The sequence below is a fragment of the Meleagris gallopavo genome, chromosome 7 (assembly GCF_905368555.1).
Source record: "Meleagris gallopavo chromosome 7, MGAL_WU_HG_1.1, whole genome shotgun sequence".
Classification (NCBI taxonomy): Eukaryota; Metazoa; Chordata; class Aves; order Galliformes; family Phasianidae; genus Meleagris; species Meleagris gallopavo.
In genome coordinates this window covers 6,977,972-7,004,983 of record NC_139410.1, presented here as the reverse complement: position 1 = coordinate 7,004,983, position 27,012 = coordinate 6,977,972, and the positions used below count along the sequence as shown (strand labels likewise).

Sequence of the window (27,012 nt, the reverse complement as noted above, 5' to 3'; positions counted from 1 at the left end):
CAAGGATCTGCATTTCACTGCTGCCAGCTGTTCTGTCCAGTTTTTTATGTTCCCAACGTAGGAAACCTTCCTAAGTCTCTAGCTGGAGGAAAGCATTCAGGAATGGAAGTGACAGACTTGCATTCTTGGCCATGCCTCTGCTGTTGTCCTCTTTTTAATCTTCTTTTCTTCCAATGTCAGAGATTTTAAAAGGCACCAATATCCCCTTTGCCAAATGCCTGCTGAGCATCAGCTTGGCTTCTCGTCAGGGTTTGCCTTCCTCTGCACATGGAGAGACAGTAAGCCCTTGCAGGATAACTGCCTTCAGCAGCTCCTGTTCAGATACACAGAAACCTGCTGTACACTACACACAGAGTGCTAAATACTTTCTTACAGTTCCCTTTGTGGCTTAATCTGGATCACTGTTTTCAAAATAGGGCGCATAGGAAAAAAAAGAACAAAAATCCTTAAGGGTTGCAGTTGGAGTTTGGTTTGGTCTCCACTGGCAGCCAATTAATGCTATAATTGGTCCCTCACCACTAACTTGTGGAACAACTGCGCTTAGCAGGCAATTAGTAAGTAAACTTTATAACAATAAATAAATGTTTCTTTGTCAAATAGGCATTTGTACAGGAATTGTACTACTCAAAAAGAAATCAAAAGCTCCCTTTTAAATGCTCTCTGACTTGATGTTTTTCTAACATAGGAATTTGTCTTAAGTGCAGCCCTGGGTTGGTATCTAACCAATGTTCTGGACACAGCTTCACTTCTATTTCAAGTACTCCAAATGAGGAGTAGGAAGTTATTCTGGACTGGGACAAAGAAAAAAAAGTGCATTTATCATTAACCATAGCCAGAAAAATCGATTTCTGTTAAACTAAAATCTCATGTTGGCAACTTTGGATGAAAATAGTAGCTGAAGATTGCTGGAGTACTTGTATTAGCAACTAAACAGGCATATTGGCAGATAAGATTCAGTGGATGTTAGGCCATCTCTGTTCTGTATTAAAACATCTTATGAGTAAATTTGAGGATAAGTAAGATTTTTGTAAGAAAGAGCAATTGAAAATAATAGTGATTTCCTTTCCTCTTCGGTCAGTTCTAACTGGCCTGGCTTCTAAAGCTGATAGAGAGTCCTATCCATTTGGTAGGACCTGAGTCAGAACTTGATCCCAGTCACTTATTTGCACCCTTTGAAAAAATTATTGATGCTGTTAGGAGGCTGTCCTGTATTACCATGAGCTCAAGAGTTTAGTTGCTAACGGACAGTAAAGGGCTATATCTTGAATTCTAGCAATCATTAGTTTAAATTATGCAGTATTTTTATTTTTTTCTTTATTTTTTTCTTTATTTTTTTTTTCTTTTTTTCAAACTACAGATACCGGGTTAGGAGATTCAGTGTGCTCAAGCCCAAGTATATCCAGTACAACCAGCCCCAAACTCGATCCGCCTCCTTCGCCTCATGCCAACAGAAAGAAACATCGCAGGAAGAAAAGCACCAGCAATTTCAAAGCCGACGGTATCTCAGGCACAGCTGAAGGTAAACGTGCTCCATGGTGGAATGTAGAGGCTATTTTATCGTTGTTTCGAAGAGCGTTGTTACCTGGTGACTCAGCTTCGTTGTTGGCTTTGAACAGAATTGCAGAGAAATTAGAAAGGAGAGAAATTAAAAGTCTGATCTTCCTCACGATGGAGCTGAGTGATGTGAGACATCACATGGCAGCGAATTGTACTGTCTGAAACATGTTTGGAACCAGTTGTTTAATTAAAATGAGGGTCCCCAAGGTGATACGGAGCATCGTTAGTGGGGAAGTTAAGGTGCAGGCATACTCGTAAGGTTTAAAAAGAAAGGAAAGTTGGGTTCACTCAGTGCCTTGTACATCACATCAGAATTTGTGTGTTTGCTCAGTATTAATAAATCTAGCACTCTCTCTTCTGCTCAGACACATCTTCTGCTCTAGAATCATCTGATGCCTGTTATTCTTTGAATATTCAGCTGCTTGGGGAAAGATGCTGTTATCTGAGGATAAAAAGGAAAGGGGAGAGTTTAAATGCTTGGGTTCTTTTATAAGAACCAGAAAGCAAAAGCCAAAAAGGACTGCTTTTTCTCCTTAGTTTAGCTTATCGTTTCCAACGTGAGCACTGCTGTAGCTGTTCAATGCCTTTCTGAAGGGGTAACAATGTGTACGGTGGCCAGATATGATATAAAACATGCTTGTATCTTTAGAAAAGAAGAAAAGAAACATGCTAGGATTCAGCCAAAAGAGCTCCAGAAAAAAAGATGAACAAGGGTAGTTGGAAAGCTCAGAAACTGGGGAGTCAACATAGAAGGGGAGATGAAAAAAGGAGACAATGGAATAACATTGTTGGAAAAAGGGAGTGTTTAGTAAGAAAAAGATGTGGTTGTAAGCATTGGAGAGTGAAAAAAAAACAGCTAATTCAGTATCAAAGAGAGTTGGAACAGGTTCTGAAAAAAGGATGACAATTGCAGACAGCTGAAGAGACATTAAAAATAGATGTGATAATAGTATACAACTGAGAAGGGGCATGTTAACTACTACTTAGTCATCCTTATTTTCCGTTTATTTAATTTCTCAATTGCACTTCTGTCACATACGGAATTTATTTCCTCAGCTATCTATACAAATCCTTTTTAGAAAGCCATCAGCTTTTTTTTTTCATACAAGCTCCTGTTGTGTTCTGTTTCCAGTCATTTAACTATCTTTACTGTTAGTTTCCCCCTAGTTTATGGCCTGCAGCCAAATTTTATTTTAAACTTTCATTTTTAATTTGTCTCTCTTTTTTTATTTTTTTTTTTCTTTCCCCTTAACAATCCTTTTTACACCACTTATTTTCATACCTCAGTGGGAAGTTACAGAGGGGATTTTTCAGAGAGCTCACCATTTGTCCACAAGCATTTTGTGGAAGTCAATATAAATCAAGACCAGCTGGGTATCAAAAGCCTTTGAAAATCTCTTTGTAAGTAGTTAATACGTGTATGTTTTCTTTCTCTTGGTGAGCTTATTTTCACAAGTCACTGGAGCTGGAGCCTGTGTGGTCCTGGTCTGCAGGGAGACTTTTGAAGTGCAGCAAGCAGGCAGGGATTTGCAGTTGTTGTGCACCTTGCCCTGAAATCTTGCTATTAACTAGAGAGGAGACTGTGTGGCTTCTTTATCCTTCTCTGTTTTCTCTTGCTCTTCTCCTTGTCTTGCAGCATCTTAGCATGCTAGTCCAAAATCCCTTTACAATGACTTAACAAAACTGTCCCACTTCATGGAAATGTGCCTGCAGGAGCATGAGGCCTAACTGAAGAGCAGCACCAAGTGATACCTAGGCAGCCTTAAAAGTGGCAGCCAGTGCTGGCATCTGCTTGCACAGTCTTTGTAGCTCTGCATTAGCAGGTGAGCTTTCTTTGACCTGCCCCTTCTTCCATGTCTTCTGACACAGGCACCCTTTTCTGCTTTGAGTTTTGAGTGGGCCACAGTGGTTGTAAGTTCTTCATTTTTAAAACATCTCTCTGAGAGCACAACCCAGTGAAATGCAGCTGTTGGCTGTGAGACAGATGGAATTGCATCTGTCTATACTGTGTTGTTGTCATGTTTGAGGAACTCTGGGCTAATCTTAGTGGCCCAGAAGTTGAGTTCTTAGCAAAGTTAGGAGAGACACGTGGCTTCTAGGAGAGCAGCCCTCACCCCTCTGGAACGAGGAGGAGCAAGGAAACGCTAGACTTTCCTGTGCCTTTTAGAAGAAGGGTAATGCAGGAAAAAAATACCTTCTAGGTTTCCTTGGAAATTTATGTTTTGTAGACTCTGTGGCTGAGCACACTGGAAGCGTTTATCTCTCTCAGCTTGCTGAGATGCTGAGCAATGGGGATGTTTCCATCCCTGGGACAAGCACTGTCGTAAGTTGGTCAGCTCCAAGTGCAGGGAGTGTCTGAGTTGCTTTGGGTTGGTAAGTGTTTTTCTCCTGTGCGTGGAATTTCAATTTCAAGAAATTTCAATTTCAAGAAATTGTTTTCTGATTTAAAGTAGTTAGCTTAGTAATTTAGACTTTTATATTTTTTTTTTATTTTTTTTATTTTTTTTTTATTTTTTTAGACAGGAAAAGTTGAATTCCTGTTCTGTCCAATGACCCAAAAGATTTCCTTTTTGTTTTTCCTCCTCACTTGCAATAAGCATAGATCTAAACTCTTACAGGTGTTCAGCTGGATTACTGCAACTGGAGATTCAGTCCAAATTAAGCAGTCAAAAGAAGAGTATTTCAAGAGATGCACGCTTAGCCTTAGCAGCTTGGACTAGATGTTTGAGATAAGGCAGGTGACTTAGTGAACCTGGGATACAGAAGACTGTGTTGATAGCTGTGGGAGAGCTGTATCTTCCTTCTTCCCTTCTTCTGGAAATCTTGAGCTCACTGTGACTAGGAGGAGGAAGGTTCTGCTGCAGTAGGTGCAGTGGATCATTAAATGATTTGGATAATTCTAGATTTTATGTTAGTTTCCTTTGGATCCAGGCATGTTTGAAGTATCAGCTCTCAAACAGAAATCTTGGCTTCCTGCATTTCTGTCTGTAGCAAAGCAAAGTGTTCAGTGAGGTTTAAATCTGGTCTTCAAACTCTAGCAACTTTACTACATTTTTCAGTCTCTCTCCTTGAACATGCCTGCTTTGATCATTGACCTCTGCCCAAGTATTCAGATATCACGATGATGGACACTAGTGGGCCTAGGGTGATGTTAGTAACTCCAAGGACTGATGCTCATCTCTTTTATACATTCCAGAAAGATCATGCTGATTCTTCTTTCTCCACACTGTCTGCAGATGCACAGCCCTCTCTTTCTGGGATTGATTCTTTAATGTTACTGGATTTGTCTTCCTACTGGTTTTCTAAGACAATGGCTGCAGCAACAAAAATGCTAAAGCAGCTGCGCTGCAGTTGGGTGAAAATTAAAATTCAGTTTCTATTTTGGAAGATCAGGTTCTTGTGAAATTTTCACGAGTGCGATGAAACCCAGAGAGAAGGTTTTTTAGTTCTCTCTGTGCAGGACTTGTCACTGCAAAAAATTCCCCAGTTTTGAGGGTAACAGCAGGAATGCTTACATTAGGCAAGGTGCCAGAAACCAGCAGTGTTTTTCCCACCATGTTGTCTGTACTTGCTCGGAGCAGGATGATACAGTGCTGTGTTTCAAAGAGGAATAGCTGCACACTGCCTGGCCTGGTTTGGTACCCGTGTGCTACTGCACATAGTGGAGCGGCCAGTGATAATAGGAAGGTTTTTCAGCTTGAAAACAAGTAGAAGAATTAAAAAGCTGTCCTGTAAATACTCTTCACAGGAAGCTCTTTCCCAGTGTTTTATTTTTCTCATTCTTGTTTGGACCTGGTTTTTAAACCTTCAATCCAAGTAGAGCTGCAGAAAGCTCATTTTAAGAGCTGTAAAAAGCTCAAGGTATGACCGTCCTCTCAGTATCAAATGTAGATGCAGCAGTGTCATTGTTAGAGCACCCTGGCCAACAGGGCCAACTCTGCTTTTGATGGTAGGATCAGCATGACTGTGTCCAGGTGGAAGGGCAGATGTGTTCCTTGGGTCATGGATGTAAGTCAGCTGCGGCAGGGTGCTGTTGTTTCATGTTCTCTCCCAGCAGTGCAGGCAAAACCAGTATAGCCCTCATGCTCCTGTCTGTGCAAGTGGACCCTGAGAAACAGGAGCTGGTGAGTAATGGATGTGATTAGCAACTCAGTAAACTTCCAAAGTGCATTTTCTCTGCAAATCCATGTTCTACGTTCTTCTTTATCACTGGTTTCTAAAGAACTTTTGAAGGGCACGGAAGGTTCTTTCATGTTTCTTTTTAGAACTGTCTTCCTAACACAAAGGTAGTTTGTTCTCTTGTTTCTCAGCCAAGCGGGGATTAAGTCCAGGACGGCAGGACAGTGTGCACAGAGTTGGGGGACATACGAGTTTGTTTCTGAGACTTTCTTGTCTGTTCCAGGCATTCCAAAACCAGAATGGCAAAGCAAAATACAGAAACGCAGCTCTTGGTGTTTGTCTCTGGAAACTGTATAATAGCTGAAAAAAATTGTCATTTTGTATAAATTGAAAGCAATATAGCAGTTAACTGGCTGTGTAGTATATGATGCATGAAAAAAAACTGCATCTTACCTGCAGCTTCTCACCCTAAGCTTTCCTTAGTGAAATCCCTCCCGCTTCCCCATGATTTACCTGCTGGTATTGTATGTTGAAATGTATACAGGAGTGTTAGTTAAGAAGTTCAGGAACACCTCTGCGACCTGCTGCATTGGACAGATGAAAGCAATGAGCTGTGGTGTTGGTGGGAGAGTAGCTCCTTCATTTGGCAGCTGGACATGATGTTGTTAATGCTGATGCTTCTTTGTAATCCACTGAGTTAGGCACCGTGATGAAGGAATTTATTTTTACTTGTTTTTTTTTAATGGTGGGGCTTTTTATGGTCTGGAAGAAACCTTCTGCCACTGTCAGAGGACAGCATGTTCAGAAACCTTTCCAGCACAAAAAGTCACTCACTTTTTTCTGGAAGATGTGAAATATAATATCTTGACCTGCAGCTGCAACGAGGGCAGAGCTACTCACCTGCTAAAGAGTTTGTAACCTTCGGAATCGTATCTGTTAGATGGATTGTGTTGCTTCAAGTAATGCTGCCACCAAAACTTCAAGTTAAAGCTCTTTGCAGTCTGCAAAAAGGTACTTAGGTGTACTACTGAGGTTATACAAGTAAACAGACAGTGCCACATAAGAACTATATGTAAGTTATTGCTGATAATGACATTATCCTTGTTAACTTGATAGTTCCTAGACATTGGATATCAATAATTATATCTTACTGCACAGTGCGAGTAGCTGTGGAGGCATTTTTGGAACAACATCTGTTATTTCAGTAGAGGGAAAGGTTTTGATACTTGTCTGGAGGTACTGAGATAGGGAAACATGTGGAAATGAAATGAAGCTTTGGTGCTGTGTGGCATTAGGGGAGAGTTTGCATCATTGCAGTGCAGGTATTCCAGCAGCCCATGTGAGGAGGTTGCAGGCAGAGCACTTGGCCTGTGCTGGGAAGAGTTTGCAAAATAAGTGTTCTGGAGTTTTCCAAAACAACACAGTATTTCAAGTGAGATTGGTACAAAAAAGGGCGTTGTGACTGCAATGTTGGGTAAAGGAAAGTAGCATTTATGTGTAGCTGGACGGGCTTCCCTGATAAGCAGTAATTGAATGAAAAAACAAACAAACAGATTTTACTTGGCATTCAAATGATGACAAAAAAAAACCAGCAAAATGAGTAACTGTGTTTTCTTCCTTTGTCTGCAAGGCAACTTAACCTGCAGGATGTGAACAGATTTGTTGTCTGTAATGCCACGTGCTCCTTTTAAGTGTACCACAGAGGTTAGCACCTATTCACTGTCACAACACTCTTCAGTTGTAATTACACTATTCGTCAGTAACTTTGCAGGAGATACAGTACTGGACAATTGCTATACACCCGAGAAACAGGAGGGCAGAAATTAATAAAATCTAAACTGAATCTTCAGAGACTTGCTTTCAACCAAGGCATAAAGGTCACTTGTTGGGAAACCTTCAGCCTTAGTCGTCACAGCCTATTTGACATGAAAGGTTTGCTGCTGAAAGACATTTATGTTGATGCTGAGGAGTGAAAGACAAGGGAGGTGAAGCTCATCTATTGTTTTAACCTACTTCATTGCAGGCTAAACAAGTTGAAAGATCCCTTCTTCTCTTTCAAAGTGCTGCTAGCTCGGGGTCGGAAGAGGCTGCATGTTCCGCCTACCCGCTTGAAAGGAGAAGTCTCGCAGTGGTGGTCAGCAGCAAAGAGGATTCTGGAAAGCTTGAGGCCCAGAAGGAGTTGGTGGTTGGTGTACACACTGGTACACCTGGATATCGAGAGGAAGATAAAGCTTATTTTTTCCCTTCTTTCTGACGAAAAGCAGTCCCACTCTTAGTGCAGTACACGTACTATGTGTTCAGTATGGAGCTCATTGAATACACTGTGTATTCTTAGCATGAGTGCTGTGCTGAGATGTGGCTTGATTTCTTTGGAAAAGAAAGAAGTTTTAAGTAGCTTTGTAAGTGAAAGAAAACAAGTGACACGCTAGTGTTCTGCTGGGTTCAGGTAATGAGCATCTTCCTTAGAACTGTGCTGTCAGCTTTAGGCAGAGACCATGGGTTAGGAAGAAGGTTCACAAGATGGCAAGAAATACCTGTGAGATACTAATACTATTACAGAAGTTCAATTCTCTTAGGTGCTTACTTTACATGTTATTTGCCCATTTTTCCAAAGTGCAAGACCACATGATTTCATGATGAATCTATACACCTAACTTAAAATACCCAAAGGATGAACAGAGATGATTATGCCCTAGGAAGCTGGCATAACGTTTAAAAACGTAAAGTGAAATGAAGTCACTGTAAATGTAATTTTGTTCTCCTGGTTGCCATGTATATGAAATCTTGAGCCAAGGTGCTTGTGCTGGTGCAGCATGGCATTCTCACCTTAGCCCAAGGAGGCGGCTCCAAATGGCACACGTTGGAAAGGTGACAAATTGGTGCTGGAGAGTGGGGTTCTGATAGGTGAAATGCCAGCTGGAGAGTCGTGATGCAAGATTTACTTGCTTTAGGTGTAGCCTTTTGCGCAATCATAGCAGCCTCATCCATTTAAAAAATGTAGAACTGGAGCAATTCCACTTTTTATGCTCTGTGGTGTCAGTGGCATGCATTTACAAGACAATCCTTAATGGTAACGTAGACCTCTTTGTGTTTCCAACTCTCAACTGGTTAGTCACTTCAATCCTGTGTTGCTTCTTCAGGTTTTAATTAAATATTTGCCTTAAGTTAGCTGCCAAACTCAGTGAGCAAATACTTTCTGTCTTTGTAGTCTATGCTGCAGATGCACACGCTATGCATGAGATCTTAGTTAGCTTGCTGCATGTTTGTTTTCCATACTGTAGGCTTTAATCTACTGTTTCCAATCCCTCCACTTTTCTCTTTATAGAGATGGGTTACTTCTGAGAGCTGTTATGCATTGCATGTAGTCTGCAACTCCAGTGAAAGGAGTAGGTAAAAAGAAGACTTCAACAGTCCTCATCATTGACGTTTTCCACCACTCCAACCCCTCCCCCCCCCAACACACAAAAAATTAATAAAGGCTTCTTTTGTGAGTGCGAGATGAAGAAAATTGGCCATTTGTCTGTGAGGTAATAGGCTTTGATGTAATATGAAAATCTATCAAATGATTAAATTCAATGACATTAAATCACAATTCATGAAAGAATACCGCACAGTTTAATTCTATTTAATTTTTTGAGTGAGGGGAGAAAAAAAAAAAAAAAGCAGAAAAAAAAAAAGTTTGAGTTTCTCTTAAGCTGATATCTCTGTGCTCTTTCTTAAAAGTGCCTTTCTAGTTGCCACACAGTGATGTGATCATTATCTGTCACCTCGTCGCCTTGCTGCCTCAACACGCAGTAAAATACAAAAAAAAAAAAAAAAAAAAGAGAGAGAGACCAGAGGAGCTTGTGAAGTATGACTTCCTATCCCAAGACTCATTGCCTGCGATTCGTACCGCTTGACAGTAATGATCTTATTACAGTACTCTGGACCTTGAAGAGATTTCATGAGGAGAGTGAAAGGACGTGCCTCCATGTAATCAAGTGGCGCTGAATATTCCACGCGTTTTTGATCACACACTGATTGGGCACAGTTTTAGCCCATCTTCTAGTCAATTATGCATGGCCCCTTGTGCTCCTGTGATAGTCAGAAACATTGATAGCTGTTGTCTGGGCTTTGGCAGCCAGCCAGAGGTTTGAAGTGCCTTACGCACAGTCATTCCAGGATAAGTGCTTTTTAGTTGGAATTGATTACCTTTCTTTAGGTTTTGCTTAATAGCAAAACGGTATTGGAGAGGGCTTCAGGTGAAAAATGGACATATTAGCCATTTAGAGTATCTGAACTCCTAGTCAATTTTTAGCTTTCCCCCGTTTCCATCTAATTTATATTTAATGATGTAACGTTTGATAATGTTTAAGATATTTCATTTCAGTTGCTGCTGAGCACACATGTTGAGCACATGTTAAATGACGGTGTATCAATTTTCAGGTTTTCTAAATTAATCCAGTTTAACCTTCAGACTGCAGGAACGTGGCTTTTTTGGTGCCTGATCTAGCGAGCATTCGGTTTATCTACAGATGTTACAAGGATGACATTACGAAGCAGAGCAAGCGCTGTTTCTAATCCTGTAATGAGGATAAATCTGCATCCTTTAAAAGAAGCAAGGGAAAGGGTCAGTAGCTGGCTGCATGGTTTAGATTTTCTCCTCTTAGAAGCTAATGAGGCTTCTGTTAATTTCTCACCTATAAAAATGCCACAGATTTCTTAATTCGAATTTCTATTAAAATGAAGAAAAAGAAGTCACTAAAGACATGTGCATCAAACACACAGCACTCTATGAAAAAATACATCATCCTAAGTGATGCTTATTGTTCCAGCACTGCAAATCTTTTCTCTTATTTGAATATTCTATGGCATATGGAATTTAGGGAATAAAACATGCTTTTTGCCAGGACTCTTCACCCAGTAACGTCTGCACATCAACACACGTGTGTGGCTTGGGGAGGTAGGGGAGGACCTCATAGCAGGCTGAACACTGCGTTAACCATGTGTCAGATGAAGAGCTCATGCTTCCCCTTGTTGGTTTTTTTCCTTCCCCCTTTAGAAGACAAATCTGCCCTCTGAATCCATGCGTTTGGTGACTTCTGAGCGCTCGACACCTGTGCTGTGCACTCATCTCCAGCCTGTGCTGAGAGGGCTCTTTGGGCTGTGTGCTTCCTGCTTGCTGAGGTTCTGATTCCCATCATGAAACCAAGCCTTTAGTTCCCAAGCTGTAATAAAACAGAAGGCCCAGTTAGATTAGCTCCTAACTGTAGAATCACAGAGTGGTTTGTGTTGGAAGAGACTTTTAGGATCATTCATGTCCGTCTTCATTGAGGAGATGCCTTTCTCCATCAGGAGACATAGATCACAGGGACATGTCAGAACCTGGTAAGCCTCACACTACTTAACAGGTTAGTTATTACCACCAAATGCAGCTGTGACTAACTGATTCCTGGCCTCTTGGTGTTTGCTAGTCAGGCTTCGCAAGTCCAGAGCGTCAGTTTTGCTTAGATGGATTTAAAACAATACATGTCATGGGGTTTGAGCAACCTGGCATTGTGGGAGGTGCCGCCGCCCACTGCAGGAGGCTGGAACTGGATGGGCTTTAAGGTGCCTTTCAATCCAGACTTTCTCTAATGCTGTGATTCCTGTCTGAATACGGAAAACTCATCCTTCTGTTGTGATATGACAAGATACATCCTACCTTCTGCTCCATATAACCCCCACAGACAGCAGGCATGGCAGCAGAGGGTTATTAGTCTATTTAAAGCTTGCTAAAGGATGGAAGCCTTAAAAAGATAAACTTTTTTTCTGTGACGAAACTCTGTATCTTTGGCCTTAATGACATAGAGTTGTAGAATGTCCCATGTTGGAAGGGAACCACGAGGATCAGATGGAACAGATTGCTCAGCAGTATATTTTGGAGGCATCTCATCACATACATAGGATCATGATGTATACAGTAACATCAGCATCCATGGGAGGCTTCATATTGAGCATGATGCTGAAACGTGCAAAAAAATATGTTAAAAAATAAAAGGGAAGGAAGCCACATGTTGATTCTCTCTGTTAGACTTGAGTTTTCAGAGTACATCCCAGGGGAGGTTGTGTTGGACACAAGCAGGCATAAAGCTTGTCAGCTTCTACCGTTGCGTACACGTCTTCTTCATTGGTAATCTCTAACTGATATGGCATTGACTTGACTTTGACTTCCCTTTTACTTCCTTCCCCAGTGCTTTGAATCTGTCTTTTTAATCTGGGGAGGAAGTGCTGCAGTTCATGGTGATGGATTACAAAACCAGGCTGGAGTATTTCTGACTCTGCTTCATTTGATAAAGAATTGGCAGCTCGCTCCGAGCTCCCCCGTTATTTCTTCTTTCCAGAGCTCCTCCTCTTGGGACTTCAGTGCTTGTGCGCATAGAAAGCAATTGTCATGCAAGGTAGTATTTCAAGAGGGGAAAAAAAAAGATGATGTAGTTTTTAAATTATCATTGAAAAATTGAGGTGGTGACTGGTTTGTAGTCATCCCAAATTGTCCCAAATGTTTGTGCTTTTCAGCCAAGGTAATACTTTGTAGTGGTAAACAAAATACCGAAGAGAACGTGCCTATTTCCAGACAACTGGAATGCTTTAACCAACGTGTTTGTACATAAAAGTACAGTTCATGATTTACTTAGCCTTAAAACTGGAAGCTATCCTATTACTTTGTGCTTAATATCATCATTGTCACACACATAATTACTTTGTGGTTGGGTGGCTGCCAGTCAGTAGGCTGTGAATGGTCCGTTATAAATAACTTTTTTTGAACAACCAGTTCAGGTTTTATGGTGAAACATGCTGTTTATCACATGAATGTTGCAACCATCTGAGCTTAGGTGAATTTAGTGAAGGAAACCAGGCCAGCAACAAATAAATTGTTTTCCTACTCATTGCAGGTTGTAAGCATTATTTCTGCAGTCTTTGTAGATGTCTCCCAGCCAGCAGTGTTAATTGGGTGACAACTTTGGTGGTTTTTTTCTTGGCACACTTTATTTGCATCTTGTTTGGTTAAAGGATACGGGGGTCTCAATTTATTGAAAATAAATAAGTAACTAAATAATTTGAATGAGAAGCTATTAAGTGGATTTTACATTTCCAGTAACTCATTACCTTAAGTCTCACAGTGTGTCCTTGCCGTGTATCTAGGAGATGGACTCCTCTAGAACTGTTGATCCCACACTGATGAAAAATGATAGCAAAGAAGTATAGAAAATAGGACATGAAGGCAGCTTTGGTTTTGGTAAAGGTTTTTGCATGTTGTCTGTACAGCTGTATGACCTTTCCCTTTCCCTTTCCCTTTCCCTTTCCCTTTCCCTTTCCCTTTCCCTTTCCCTTTCCCTTTCCTTTCCCTTCCCTTCCTCTCCTTCCCTCTCCTCTCCTCTCCTCTCCTCTCCTCTCCTCTCCTCTCCTCTCCTCTCCTCTCCTCTCCTCTCCTCTCCCCTCCTCTCTTCTCCTCTCCTCTCTTTTCTGCCAGAAATACTTCTTTTAGGCTTTTATTTCATCTACAGCCTTTGGCTGGCATAGATTTTCTGGTTACATATCATTGGGTCCCGTAATTTGTCATAATGCTACTCAATGGCTTGTCAAAAAAATGTAAAGGAACATTGTCAAGGTTGTTAGGCCTCAAGTTTAACCTGCAATACTTTTGAGAAAAGAAGAAAAGATTGACATAAACTGTCCCCCAGAGCCTGAACATTCTCACTGCTTCCAAAAAGAAAGAGGCACTTGAGAAAAAGCCCTAAATGTTTCTTTGAGCAACACAGAAGCCAATGTGTTTATCTCTGAGGTTCTGCTTGTGAAAATCCTTCCGTGCTTTAGTCCTGCTTGTAGGAGAGCACTGAAAAAACAGGAAACTCACTGTGAAGTGGGCAAGGACAGGATTCGTTCCAGGTGTCCTGCTGGAGTGAAGCAGGCTGCAGAGACCCAGTGGAGTACAGAGAACTGTTATCATTTGAAGGGCACCTGCCTTCTTCAGCTTCTCAGAGTTGTCCCTTCCCAGCTCTTACAGCCCCTACCACATATTCATTTCTCAGTGCACTGTAGTTCTGTCCTAACGCATCAACCACTGCAGTACACGGAAGCTCGAGTTCTTGATTGACAAACCCAAAATGAACACTTTCTACCTTTGGGGTAGGAGATGAGGACATTTTATCTGCAAGTAAAAGGGACTGCCAAATGCTGTGCAGTAATACAAGACACCCAGCCACTTTTGCAAGAAGATGGAAGGAGTGGACTGGGTTGAAATCAGAACCATGGAAAGGATGAGAGATTTATATAGAAAATTTCAGTTTAAATCCTTGTTTATATCCCTGGGGATAGGTTCCCCTCCTGGTTTTGGGCGAGCAAGCAGTCCTGAACTTGTGCATCCTTACACATAGGCATAGTAGAAGAAGGAATCTGCTAGTCCATCAACCTTTATTATATTTGATTGCACAGTATTTTGACAGTAATCTTGTACTGCTATGTGTCATGGTTTTTCTGTGTTGTCAATTACAGTGACTACCTGCATGTTAACTCTGTGTAGAAGGTCAAGAGCCTCTGCTTTCTTTTAGAGGACTGATTGATGGTTTAGAAGAATACAGTTGGGTCATGCTAATACCTTAGGATGTCTGGAAGATGCAGAGTAAATAACAACATTGTTAGTCCCACCCCACCTGGGCAATAAGGATACTGAAGGCAACAGCAGTGAATATGAGTCAGTTGATATAGAAAATCAAAGCTGTTAGAAAGAATTGAAGGTCTGTAGAATGGGATGTCTAAGGATGACAAAAGAGGGATTTCATAAATTCATCAGCAATGCATTGTATTTGTGTAAAGAACGAATGGCTTGGGTTGGATGAGACGTTAAAGATAAATGCTTGACAAAGGAATGTGATAATAAATCTTGAATTCAGAAAGAAAAAGTCAAAAATGCCTATTTGTAGGAAATAATTTTACCTTAAATTTGTACTTCTAATCAGCAGTTAAGTGACTGCTAAGAAGCTTCTACAGTGCTTTTAATTTATGTCCTTCTTTGCACAACCAGATTGGAAGAGTCAGGAGTATTACAAAGTTGGCTTAGATGCTCTCCAATCGTCATTTAATTTTAGGGGATCTTGTAGCAGCGAGAATGGTTTAGAGAACTAGAATAAAATGGATGCTATGCTTACTATGCTATGCTTAAGAAAGGGATTCTGAAGAATCTGTCTATTATTTAATCTCGTACTGATCCTGGGCAAATTCATGGGAAAGCTGATACATGATATAATCAGAAAATAACTTCCAGTGATGGAGTAAGTAACAGAGTTATCTGAATGCCTCACAGGAGATTGTCAAGGGGTAACGAGGTCTGAGCAGTTTTTAATGCTGTGCTGTCACAAATATCTTTGAAGAACAAATATGTTGAGTTAGTCCTGCATGATAATAATGAATATAAAAATGATTTTTTTTTTTGAAAGTTTTACAAGTGCTAGAAAATGACCGATGTAATTTAAATTGAAAGTATTGAAATTGTGAACCTGTAATACTTCACCTCTCTAGGAATCTTTTACATCTTTTGGAGAAAATATTTGTAGCTGCTTCTCATGCTCTGCATGGATCCCTTCTCCTCCTCTTGGCTGTGTTCTCTCAGCAGTCTCATGTGTGCACAGACAGACTGAGCTTTTGTCTCCTGGGGCTTTCTCAGAGTCTTCGCCTATGTGTGGCTTTGTACTCTCCATCCCAACTCAACACTGGTGCCATATGTGCTCAGGAGGCCAACCCAGTGTTGTAAGGTGCTCGTGACATGTACCTTCAGTGTCAATGCAACCAAGGAAGTGACATTTTTAGGTCCATGGTGTCACTGAAGTATGTGATCTGGGCTTCATCTCCATGTGTGGGCTGTGCTGTGAGTGTGGTGCACCATCTCTGGTGTTGTTCCTGGCCTTGGTTGGTCACCTATGACAAGTTTACACTGCCCAACCTCGTATCTCAGTCTTTTATCCTTGCCTTGATGCCATTACCCATGCAGCTCCATCCAGACACTAACAAGGATCGTTCCCTCATCTTTTCACTCTTCTGTTTTTTCTCAGTGAATGCTGACAAGACAGGTGCCCAGCTGAAGTGCCTCAACACCAGTGCACACAGCTTGGAAAACAAACAGGAGGAGCTGGAAGCTACTATTCTGCTAAAAGGCACAATATAGTTAGTGTCACTGAAACCTGGTGGAATGATTCCCGTGATTAGAGTGTGGCTATCAATGACTACAAGCTGTTCAGAATGGGCAGGCAAGGAAGGAGAGGAGAGGCTGGCAAATCTTGAAGGAAGCTTTCCTCAGAGTGCAAGAGCTCTCCATCCCCAGGTGTAGCAAGTCAGGAGAGGTAAACAAGAGATCAGCATGGCTGAACTGGGACCTGCTGGTCAAACTGAAGAGCGAGAAGTAGATGCACAGGCAGTGGAAACAAGGGACAGGTAGCTTACCTTGTGTTGTGGTGGATGGCCCGTCCCTGGATGTTTTCAGGGTGAGGTTGGATCAGGTCTTGGCAACCTGCTCTAGCTGTGCATGTCCCTGTTCATTGCATCCAGGAGCATCCAGGAGACTGGATAACCTCTGGAGGTCCAACTCTAAGGATTCTATGATTCTATGCTCCTACAGTTGAATAGTAGTGGGCATCCTTTTTATTTTTAAATGAAAAGTTAAAACTTCTGGTTGCAGATTTGAAAAATGACAGAAGAATGGAAGCTCAGCACTTGGAGAGGTTTGATGCTTTTGAAAGACTTGCTTGATGAAGTACATTTGACTTATGCAGGAAGTAGGATGTCACTAACACGGCCAATGAGATAAAGCTGCTGCTGATAAACTGCTCATAAATACAAAGCTTCATTTGTTTCTCAAGAGAGGGAGAAAGCCCTGTCTCATACTGCCTCAAAAGAAGCCACATCCCTCTCCTGCCTGAGTGGGGAATGGGATTCACGGTCCCCAGCAGGCAATACAGTATTCCACTGCAACATAACAAGCAGTCTTGACAGCTCCCTATGATGCCGCAGTTCAGATTTTACCATCAAGAAAATCCATAAACTATACACAGCTTTCTGAAATCATTAACTCCTTAGTTGTATTGATGATTTCATTTTGGTGCCACAGGAGCATGGCCTATCTGCCTAGCTGCAAGCTGTGGCTTATCGTTTTTATGATGCGTGGCAAGTAAGCTTGCCACGTGCTCCCTCCCCCCACCAAAAAAAAAAAAAAAATCCATTGCGTAAATTGATTTGGGGATCAGCCTTGATAAAATACCAGCATTCAGCCCCTCGCGACAGCGCGGCTGTATTGTTAGCTGTTCTTGATTATTTGGATGCTCCGGCAGAAGCTGCCACATCAGAGTTGGAGGTGTGCAGAGATTAACTGGTGTCTGTCCAACCATTTGTCATACAAATAACAGTGCCAGTAGAGTGAAATACTATAAATCACTTTTTCCCAGGATTGAAACCTTTTATCAGTTGTGTCAGTTTCATTATTCAATAAGCGATTAGTAACAGCCATTGTCATTTACCCATTTAGTAGTTAACAACTCAGATCTTCAGCTGGTGGGGAGGCATGTGACACCAGCATCTGATGTAAATGCAGGATTTAATATTTATCTTTCTGGACAAAATGCAGTTGTTACTCAGTGCTGCACTGGGGGGTGAAAGGCAGTGCCACTTAGACAGGAGTCTCTACATTTGGGTCTCTTCATTTGGTTTTGCTTTATCATGCTGTCACACGATTGTTGCTTATGCCCTGACAAAATGTGCAGTATTTAAAACATGCAAATACAAAATGGCACCCTCCTTTCTCAGACTTTAAAACTCTAATCGCAGCATCTCCCAAGGGATTGGGAAATTGCAAATACAGCTTCAGGAATAAGTCAAATTACAGAAATGTGATAACTTGTATGTAAGAGCCGCTGCAGGAATTAACCTTCATCTTGCTGGATTTGTTCAAAGCACTATCTGGGCAGTTGCTGGGTAATACCACACCAGGAGCATCTCCATTTTATTATTATTTTTATTTTTTTCACTTTTAAGTTAAAATGAACAGCTTTCTGTAAATCTGAAGATTCCAATCTAGTACAAGTAATAGTGGTGTTCTGCACATCATACCCTTGAAATCCAGATGCCATCCATGGAGAAGAGACAAAATGATAAATCTTCCATTGGGAAGAATTCTTCTGTTTCCACAGCAAGTTTAAAATGGAAGAATCTTAATAGCTGCCTTCTCCCTAGCAAGCCTGGGTTGAGAGACCTGCCCAAAGAGACCTCCGTGTCCCGTTGTAGGTCAGTGTGGTAACCGCTGGTTGAACTGTCAGTTTTGAAAGTTAAGTTGGCAGGTGTATAAACTGTTTGTGAATGGTCTGAAGTTCTTTGTCCCATTGCCCATTTTGAGCTAGGAGCTTTGAGTTAGCAATTTAATTTTGTAGGTTTTGTCCCAAAATACAAATGATGATTAGATGTCCTGCTAGCAGGCCTAGATGCAGGCTTTGTGGTTGTGCTACGAGAGAGGAACTTTGCATGGAATTAACCCTCAGGTCATCCTCCTTGTAGGGCAGGGCCCGGATCTACGGGTCTGTATTTTCTAAATGAAGCCAGGTGAAGGGGGTTGAGTTGAAAGCTGTCTCTCGTGTCAGCGCAGTCAAAAGGGGAGCTGGTGACCTTCCTGTTTGAGCACAGGCATTCGTGTTTGTAGAGAAATAATCATTACAGATGGGCTGGTAGTTTGTAAGGAAAGACCTTGACACAATAAATCTCTCCAACTTGAATATCTCTAGTGAGGAATCCCTGTGCTAACATGAAAGGTTTCACCAGAAGCACAGTAACGTGCTAAACTATTAAATGCCTGACACTGACTCACGTTAGTTTTACTGGGTGGTGGGGTGTACTTCATGGGTACCCTTTTCTAACCTGTTATTTGCACAACTTGAAGTTGCTGAGCAAGATTTAGATCTCTAGCAGAGTTGTCTTGCCTCTGTTTTACTTAGGGTGCATACATAGACTATACCTAGGCTGTGTATCTAATGGCCCGTAGGAACTGATGTGAACAACGATTGCTTTTCAGAAGAGTGGTCTGCTTGTGAAACCTTACTGCAGACGTGTCTTTTATTCACGTTTTTATTTCCGTAGTGCCAACTTCTGTTTCATATCAGTGCGGGTGACACGGAGTAAATGTGATGAAAAGTTGTCCAATTGTAGGAGTTTAAATTGAGATTTCCATTCAATTCTGCAATTGCTTTAAATTCCAGAATAGCTAAAAGGTGGAACTCACACTATGACTCCAATGCCTAATCTGTCTTAATTTTACCTTAAAAGGTTTCTATGGACAACTTACATTCTTCCTATGATAACAGTGAATATAGTGGGAAGTCTCCCTTTTCATGTTAAGATCATTTTATTAAGAGCAGAAGGAAATAAATCCAAGATGAGCCATGAAAATATCAGTCCTTTGAGCAGAAACAGCTCTTCCTGTTGTTTTGTAACTGTTTTCTTGGCAGTAATTGCTTGGGCTATCAACAGAATGGGGCTTCTATGCAGTCAGAGAGGGAGAAGGGTGTAGAGCAGTGCATCTTTGTCTAATGGATTTAAATGCTGCTTGTTCGTCAGCCCCAGACAAGATCCTCATCTCCCTGTCCATAGATGAAACTGATGGTCCGAAGCAGGAATAAATCCATCCTGCCATAAAACCAGTGGTTCTCTATGGGGTAGGCAAGGGAGCATTTTCTCTTTCCACTGAGTCAATGCTGTGTCTAAGGAGCAGAAAGAGGATAGGCTGCTTGCAGACAGCTCGTGTTCCCCACATGTCCCACACTAGTTACAGGGGATTAATATGGACAGTAAACAGAAAACTGTCACGTGTCCTTAAAAATGACACAGATCAATGATGATTTTGACAAATAGCATTTTGTCAGGGTAATATTTTTGCATGCTCTCAGGTGCTTTATGTTCCTCTGCCGTTTTTAGCACAAAAACAAATGGAGGCAGCGAGACAAAGTGATTATCTCATCCCGTAATAAGTCAGCCTGCTTTGTGAAGTCAACCCAATTGGAGAAACTAACCTCAGAAATTGGTCGATCAAATGCTACAAGCAAAGTACTTGTTTTCCAGTATTGAAGCTGGTGGTCTAGTGATCACAGCCAAGCAATTATGGCCCTGTTAGATAGCATGAGTAGTAGTCATTAAATAATTATACCTTTGATTAGCTGCTTTAACTGTTCGTTGCCTTTGAAATATGATAGTATAATTTAAAGCTTTTATTAAAAGATAATTTTTCTAGGTGGTTGAAAAGGATTTTGTGTGTGTGTATAAAAGACCCATAATTTTCTGCTCAGATAATGAAAAACTGAGAAAAATGTTTCCAATTAACATTTACTTTTGTCGATTTGGATCTGGTATATTTATAGTGTATTGGAAATGCACTGAATAGTTTAGTTAGCCCTTTGCCTTCTGCAAAAGTTTCTGTAGAGCAATGCAGCAGAGTTAAATTAAAGACAAAGGAGAGAGAAGGAATTTAAAACATTTTTAGAAGCGTTTAATTAAAGTAACTTTCTTCCCTGCCATGAGTAAGAATATGAATGCGTTTCCATTTTTTTCCTTTATTTCAAATGCTCCACGCAGAAGCTAAGCCAAATGTAATGAAGTATTAATGTGAATGGAAGTATTGCTGTTAGAGCGTTTTGTGGCTTTAAAGCAGAGCACTGGAAAGGATTTTAATTTGGGAGGGGCCTAAAGTGGGTTAGTGGGATATGAGCTACTTCAACTTGGCATTTTCAGTCATTTCCATTGATGCCCATCAGCTTCCTTCTCTGAGTATCCTGGTTTCCAATTTAATACATTATAGGCGATTACTGTCAGATTTTGGCTTCTGTTTTTATAGAATAATAATGCAGTGGTTATATGTTCTGCATTTCAGCTCCATTTTGGGGTCCGTAGGGTAACGTGTCCTGTTAACATTGGTACAGAGGACAAACATTTGGAAACCTCAGAGTAGCGTTGAAGTGTTTAAAGGTGTTTTACTTCAAAAGCCTGATGTAACAGATCTGCTGTATGCAGCTCTGAGCACTTGTTAGTCAATACAGAAGAGCAGCATATATATTGATCCTTATGGTCATATAGAAACAAAACGCATAGAGATTATTTAACATTCTCTATGTTTTTGTACATATACCCTTTTTTTTTTCCTAACCCTTTTTGGGGAGTTTTGCTGCTTCTATGCAGGGTGAAGGAGGCTGCGTCAGGCCCCTTCACAGTTGAAGAAACAAGTTTAAGTAGTGTAAGAATCTCCTGGGCTGCATCTCAATGAAATAATTTCAGCCCTCTTATAAAAGAGTGTCATCTTGTTGAGCAAATTGCTGTTCTGCTGACCACCAAAAAGAAGGAAAGTCCCCAGTCTGCAGCCATACGGCTCCCAGTGACACCAGTCGTGGTGCAGAATGAGTTGAAAATGAGCCTGAGGAGGGCTGAAATGTGGAATTTCTCCCCCAGTGTGGTGGCAACTTTATGTAGATTGTCCTAGAGCTTATCCTTAAGTACCCCTCCAACACTCGGGTTTGCCTCTTACCCAGGACTTATATACCTCTGGTTTTCTAGGTAGATGTCACACGGGTATTGTATGTAAAAGCTCACCTGGCACAGGCTTTGGGAGAAGGTTTATCTTCATATATCTTCTCAGTCTTTATTGTTACACAATGAAAATAAACAAATGTCCTTAGGTGAATGAGCAGTGTTATTATTTTGTGCTTATGATGATGAGATATTCTGAGAAATGAGTGGCATGCTGACTCCATCCCCAGCCCCCTTCCTCCAGTGTAGGTGAAAAGATCCTATTATTTCTGATAATTGATGCTGAGGGCTGTGGCGTGCCTCATTTAATCAGCACTGTTCAGCACACTCCAGGGATGTAATTCATGCACACTTTAACATCCAACATGGCTGACAAGGCTTGGACACACAACCTAACGGCTACATCATTTTTTAATCAGCTATCTGAGGACTATTTATCTAATCAACAAAGAACTCTGTCACGTGGAGACCAGAGGTGACATTAACAAGTCTGTAGTTTCTCGGTACTGCGGTGGAGGAGGATTTGTAGGGTGAGACTGGAGATATTCAGAGTCTCCTCAGAACAAAAGCATATTTCTACTTAGCAGTGTGCACAAATAATTTATTTTGAGCAACTTGAAGGGGATTAATGTGGTGTTTAGGTGACTGGTATCTGAAGCATCCTTAGAAAATGGTACAGGTATTAAACAGATGGACCATCAGAGACACACATCAGTAATACAGTAGGTGCTTTTAGAAATAATGATGTCTGATCATAGGGTGGTAAACATATTTACTACAATACCTAACTAATCAAAATTAGATGGGAAAAGTAGATTCATTAACACAGTACAAATAGCATCTCTATTAAAGAAAGCAAACACTGAAATTTTGTCTGCAAGGGGTTGGTCACAGATGTAAAGTTATTGCCTGAACAAATACGAAGATGTGTGGTAATTGGGAGTCATTAAGCTTAATTGATTCCCAGTTACTCCGTATCTTAACAAAAGGCTGTTCCAAAGCCTAATTCTCTTCTTCATCTGCTGGCATGCCAGCTCTCTCTTTAAGATGTGCACACTTAAAACATACGTGTTCTAGCTCATTTTGCATGCAGCATGTTTGTTAAATAAGTGTAATTCAGCTCACAAAATGAAATACTTGGAGTTGTCAGCAAATGGAGGATTGCCTGTGCCTCCAGGTACAGCTGGATGTCATCCCAGAGCTTTAGCTGAAATGGCAAACTGTTGCCACTGTTTCATCATCAGGATTGACTGTAATGGACGGAGACCCAACATGTCATCATATCCCACTAGTTTAAAGTCTTTTCTGTTTAGAGTCATTTTGTAAAGCTCTATTTCAATGCTATTTGGATGTTCAAAGGTCTGTTAAGCCATTAAATAGCCTGTATAGCTTCCACTTCAGTTGGTGTGGATTGTAAGGCAGTCCATGCCTTACAAACTGCAGTCATGAAGATAAGGACCTGGAAGACAAATAACAGAGTGGATTGCCTCTGGTCATCCACACTGAGTCCATCCAGTACCTACAGAGTCATAGCAAGGTCTTCATGGTACCCTTGCACTCTTATAGGCACAGATACCTTCTGTCCATTAGCAGTTTCCAAGCTGTAGCATTTCTTCACATTAAGGCACAGGTATCCTTGTCATGTTTGATTTGTTGAGGCTTTTCATAGAAAATTTTTATTGATTTTGAAGTCCAGCTTGTAGATCTGGAAGCTTTATGTCATTCCTGCAGCTGGTGAAACAGAAAGACGAACTGGTGGAGGTCATTTATTTTAAAAAAGAAGCTGGAAAAGCTTGTTTAGAACAACAACAACAAAAAAAGAATGGGAGTCCTGGTTGCCAAAATTTTAGAAGAGGCAAATGAATGATGGAAATTGAGCCCACCATTCATTTGCTGTAAAAATTAGGATTACAAGAAGAATGACACAAAAAGAAACACAAGCAATTGGAACTGACGTGTCTCTTTTGGTAGCGTGTGGTTCTTTTACAGTGTGTGGAGATGATTCAACAACTGCTGACCTCTGTCCTACCTGGGAAGCAGTTCCTGCTATAAAAAATAAATGTCCATATGGCCCATTGTAACACTTGACACAGTCATGTAGAAGTGCATCATTCTTTCCTCCTCATAGATCAATGCAGTTGATTCTAGTCCCTTTATTGGTATACTCAAACTAGATGTCTGAGCGTGCCATATGAGTGACACATCAAGTCACAGATGGGGAAATGAGAGTAGCATCTCTGCAAGAGCTCAAGAAATCATTTTAAGCCTTCGTCATAAAACCACACGTCAGCCTCCAAGAGTCAAAGCTTTCCCATTTTTTTCTTTGTGATTTCTTCCTGTGGTAACTACTGGGAGGAGCTGTCAGGCGATGGCGTGCGCAGTTGGACGTTGCAACAGTTAAGGTGTTGTTTTGCAGCGTTGTTAAAAGCAGAGCTCGGAGTCACTGGGTGATGGATAATGACTTATTGTGCTAGTCCAGATTGAGAGTTTGGAAGCACAAATTAATTTGTCTGGCAAAGGTAAAAGCTTAATCTTGGTGATCTGCATTCTGGAGTTAATGAGCTTGGTGAAGATCAGAGTGCTCCCACTTCATGCCTACACGCTAGTTGGGATGGGGGAACACTTTGATTGCTGCTAGATGTTGTTTTGCTGTCGATGGTGAAGGCAGAGATCAGGGCAAGTGTCGATGTTAATCAGATTTTTCTCAAAACGTTATTAAAATCCATTAGTCATTCAGATTGTAGGAGTGTAGCATAGCAGGCGGAATACAAGCTGCAATTTCAGGACAAGGTGAATCAAACACCTAGTGTCTTCTGGGGCATAGGCACCTGCATTCTGGGTATTTGACATTTGAGAGAGGTATTTGGGTTTCTTTGGAACTCTTAACTAGGGATGCTTCTTGATATCTTTGTAAAGAAGGTAGGCTTCCAGAAAATAGAATCATAGAATCATAGAATGGCCTGGGTTGAAAAGGACCACAGTGATCATCTCGTTTCAACCCCCTGCTATGTGCAGGGTCACCAACCACCAGACCAGGCTGCCCAGAGCCACATCCAGCCTGGCCTTGAATGCCTGTAGGGATGGGGCATCCGCAACCTCCTTGGGCAACCTGTTCCAGTGCCTCACCACCTTCTGTGTGAAAAATCCTTCAACACATCAATCTACCATAAAGATCTTTCTAATTACAAAGCTTTGTTTCTGTTAAATATTGAAGCATTTTTAATAGATTTTTATTGGAATCCAGTTTTGTCTTCCTTGGTTTTGTTTGTATATACGCATGTACATCACCAGAGCTGGCAACCAGAGCTTATGCTGAGCTAACTTTTGAACCTGAAAGTGAATCCAGACTGTATGGAACAGAATATTCTGGTATATGAGCCAATGACAGATCGAGCAAATAACAACATCTAGTGCCTGCTTAGGCCTTGTTTGTAGGCAGCAGAAATTTATAGTTAGGCTGTAATTCTGAAGGCAGTCAGGATAGGATGTCTGGGCCAGGCCCTGCTGGTCACACATACATCAATCACCCCACAGAAGCTGCATTTGGCACTATCCAAGCCCTAATGGTGATGATATTATTGAATTCTCAGAGATAGCAGAGCACCACAAGGAAGCAGGCTGAAGTCTAATCAGTGCTAAAGGACACACTGGGGTGTATCAGGACCTCAGCATCATTGAAAAAAGGGTCCATTCCTTTAAAAGGAGGAAAAAGGCATGACACTTAAAACATTAAAATGGATTATTTCATCAATAGGTTAATGGGAAACCAGGCTGCAAGTTCACTTCCTGCTTATATATCCATACCTGAACATGTGATTAAAATATGAAAAATGAAAACAGACTAGGAAAAGGTCTTTGTATACTGGAAACAGTCTTCCTTTTCTAAGCATGCCAAACATCGATTTTGCCTATTTATATGTAAATTTCTTTTTTTTTTTTTCAGGAAAAAACAAGGTTTCAGCTGGGAAATGGTGCCTCTCTGGTTGCTTGTTAAACATTTCTAAAACTGAAGGTTTTTCATATCGAAGGATGCGTATAATGAAAATATTTTTAGATTTGATGAACCTTAATTTGTACATAGATCTAGCGTACCCTTTCTTTGATGCAATGAGCAATGAGGCCCTGGCACGGGCTGCCTGGATTGCTGTGAATGCCCAGGGCCAGGTTGGATGGGGCTTTGGACAGCCTGGTTTGTGGGAACCAGACGTGCAGCCTGAGTTATCTGGGACATTAAAAAATATCTGTTAAATTTAGAAAGAAAATTCTGAAAATATTTTCTCGCACTGCTCACTATGCTATGTGATGTCCTGTGAGGATGAAGTATTCATGGGATCTTCTTCCAGATTTACCATGAGTTTCTTTGTAATAAGCTGAATTACAGTGGAGGAATGTTTAGGGAGAAAACATGGCTGATAAATTAATCATAACTTATCTGTAAGTGGCACTGTCCTTCTTAGAAGCCTCATATCTGAGCTCAGGGCTCTCTCCTGTCTGTGGGCAGAATTTCTTTACCAAGAGAGTGGTGAGGTGCTGGAACAGCTGCCCAGAGAATTGTGGATAGCACATCCCTGGAGGCGTTCAAGGCCAGATTGAATGGGGCCCTGGGCAGCCTGGTCTACTATTAGATATGCAGGTTGGCGGCCCTGCATGCGGCAGAGGGGTTGGAGCTTCATGTTCCATGAGATCCCTTCCAACCCAACCATTCTGTGACGATTCTATGATGAAGGTCCTTGCGAGCTGCTGAGAAGGAGATCTGGATATTCGTCCAGTTCTTGTTGGTCACAGAGATCTCTTCCTTGATGCTGCAGAACAGATTTTCCAAGGTGAGGTGACTGGAAGGCTTGTAGATGTATCACTTAGCAGATACGTCATTCCCTCCTTGTATGTGAGATGGCCCAGGGTAAAGGAGCAACTCATCTGGCTGATTCTCCTTCTTAAATAGCACCGTACTGCAGTTGTTTTGTCTGGTTATGTGTCCCTTGTACAAACACATTGTGCCTTTTTATTTCTACTGCTCTTTTTGTCTGTTCCAATAGCAGGTCCATCTGGTCTTGCCAGACCTTGTCACCTTTTAGAGATTTAAAAATCATACCCAAGAAGGAAGAAGCCTTCCATACGGTGTGAGAATTTGAGAGGCTGTTTAGTCCTGTGTGCACTTTGTGTGTAGCTCTTCACACGTAACAGCCTTGTGTATTTTACTTCACGTGCTATTTTGATGTTTCTTTTCTCCCCTTTTTTCATATTTTTTTTTTCCTTTTTCTTTATTTTTATTCTATTCTCTTTGTTTTCTCTCCCCCTTCTGCTCTCTGGATGCAGCCAAACGCAAAGCTTGGAAACTAAACCGTGTTGGTAGCCTGCGAAATATATACAGCAGCAGCAGCACCAACACTGAAGGTAACAAAACCACACGTTGTAGATGAACAACCCCTCTCTAACCTTTTTTTTACCCTGCTTCTCTGGAAGTTGTCCTCCTTGCGTCTCCCACCAAATGCAGGAATGGAAATCAAATTTGCCCAAAGCATGTGTGCTTTCATCTTATGTTTGCAGAGTCATTCCAGCGGTCTTTTCATCTTTTTGTTTGCCCATTTTATTTTACCATTCATGTTCCTTTCAGCTTACTTAAATTCTGACCTTTCCCTCTAGTCGTGGAGTGGTGATGTTTAAATTACTTCAAGAACCCATTTTCTTCCTTTATTTATTTCTTTATTTCCCCTTTCTACATGTGGCCACTCGATGTAATATTTCCAAAGTTATTACAGTTTTTAAAAGTGT

At 41.2% G+C, this 27,012-nt stretch overlaps 1 protein-coding gene across 5 annotated transcripts in view; it reads left to right on the top strand.

The window, feature by feature from the left end:
* Positions 1–27,012, top strand: part of AGAP1 (ArfGAP with GTPase domain, ankyrin repeat and PH domain 1) — a 290,576-nt gene that overhangs the window by 210,632 nt on the left and 52,932 nt on the right. For 4 of the 5 annotated variants that reach the window (XM_010713236.4, XM_085228638.1, XM_085228639.1 and 1 more), the window contains one exon: positions 1,358–1,519. The exons of the other annotated variant lie outside the window; for it this stretch is intronic. In XM_010713236.4, coding sequence (XP_010711538.1) covers positions 1,358–1,519 — 162 coding nt within the window. The remainder of the gene's footprint in view (positions 1–1,357; positions 1,520–27,012) is intronic. 5 annotated transcript variants of the gene reach the window in all.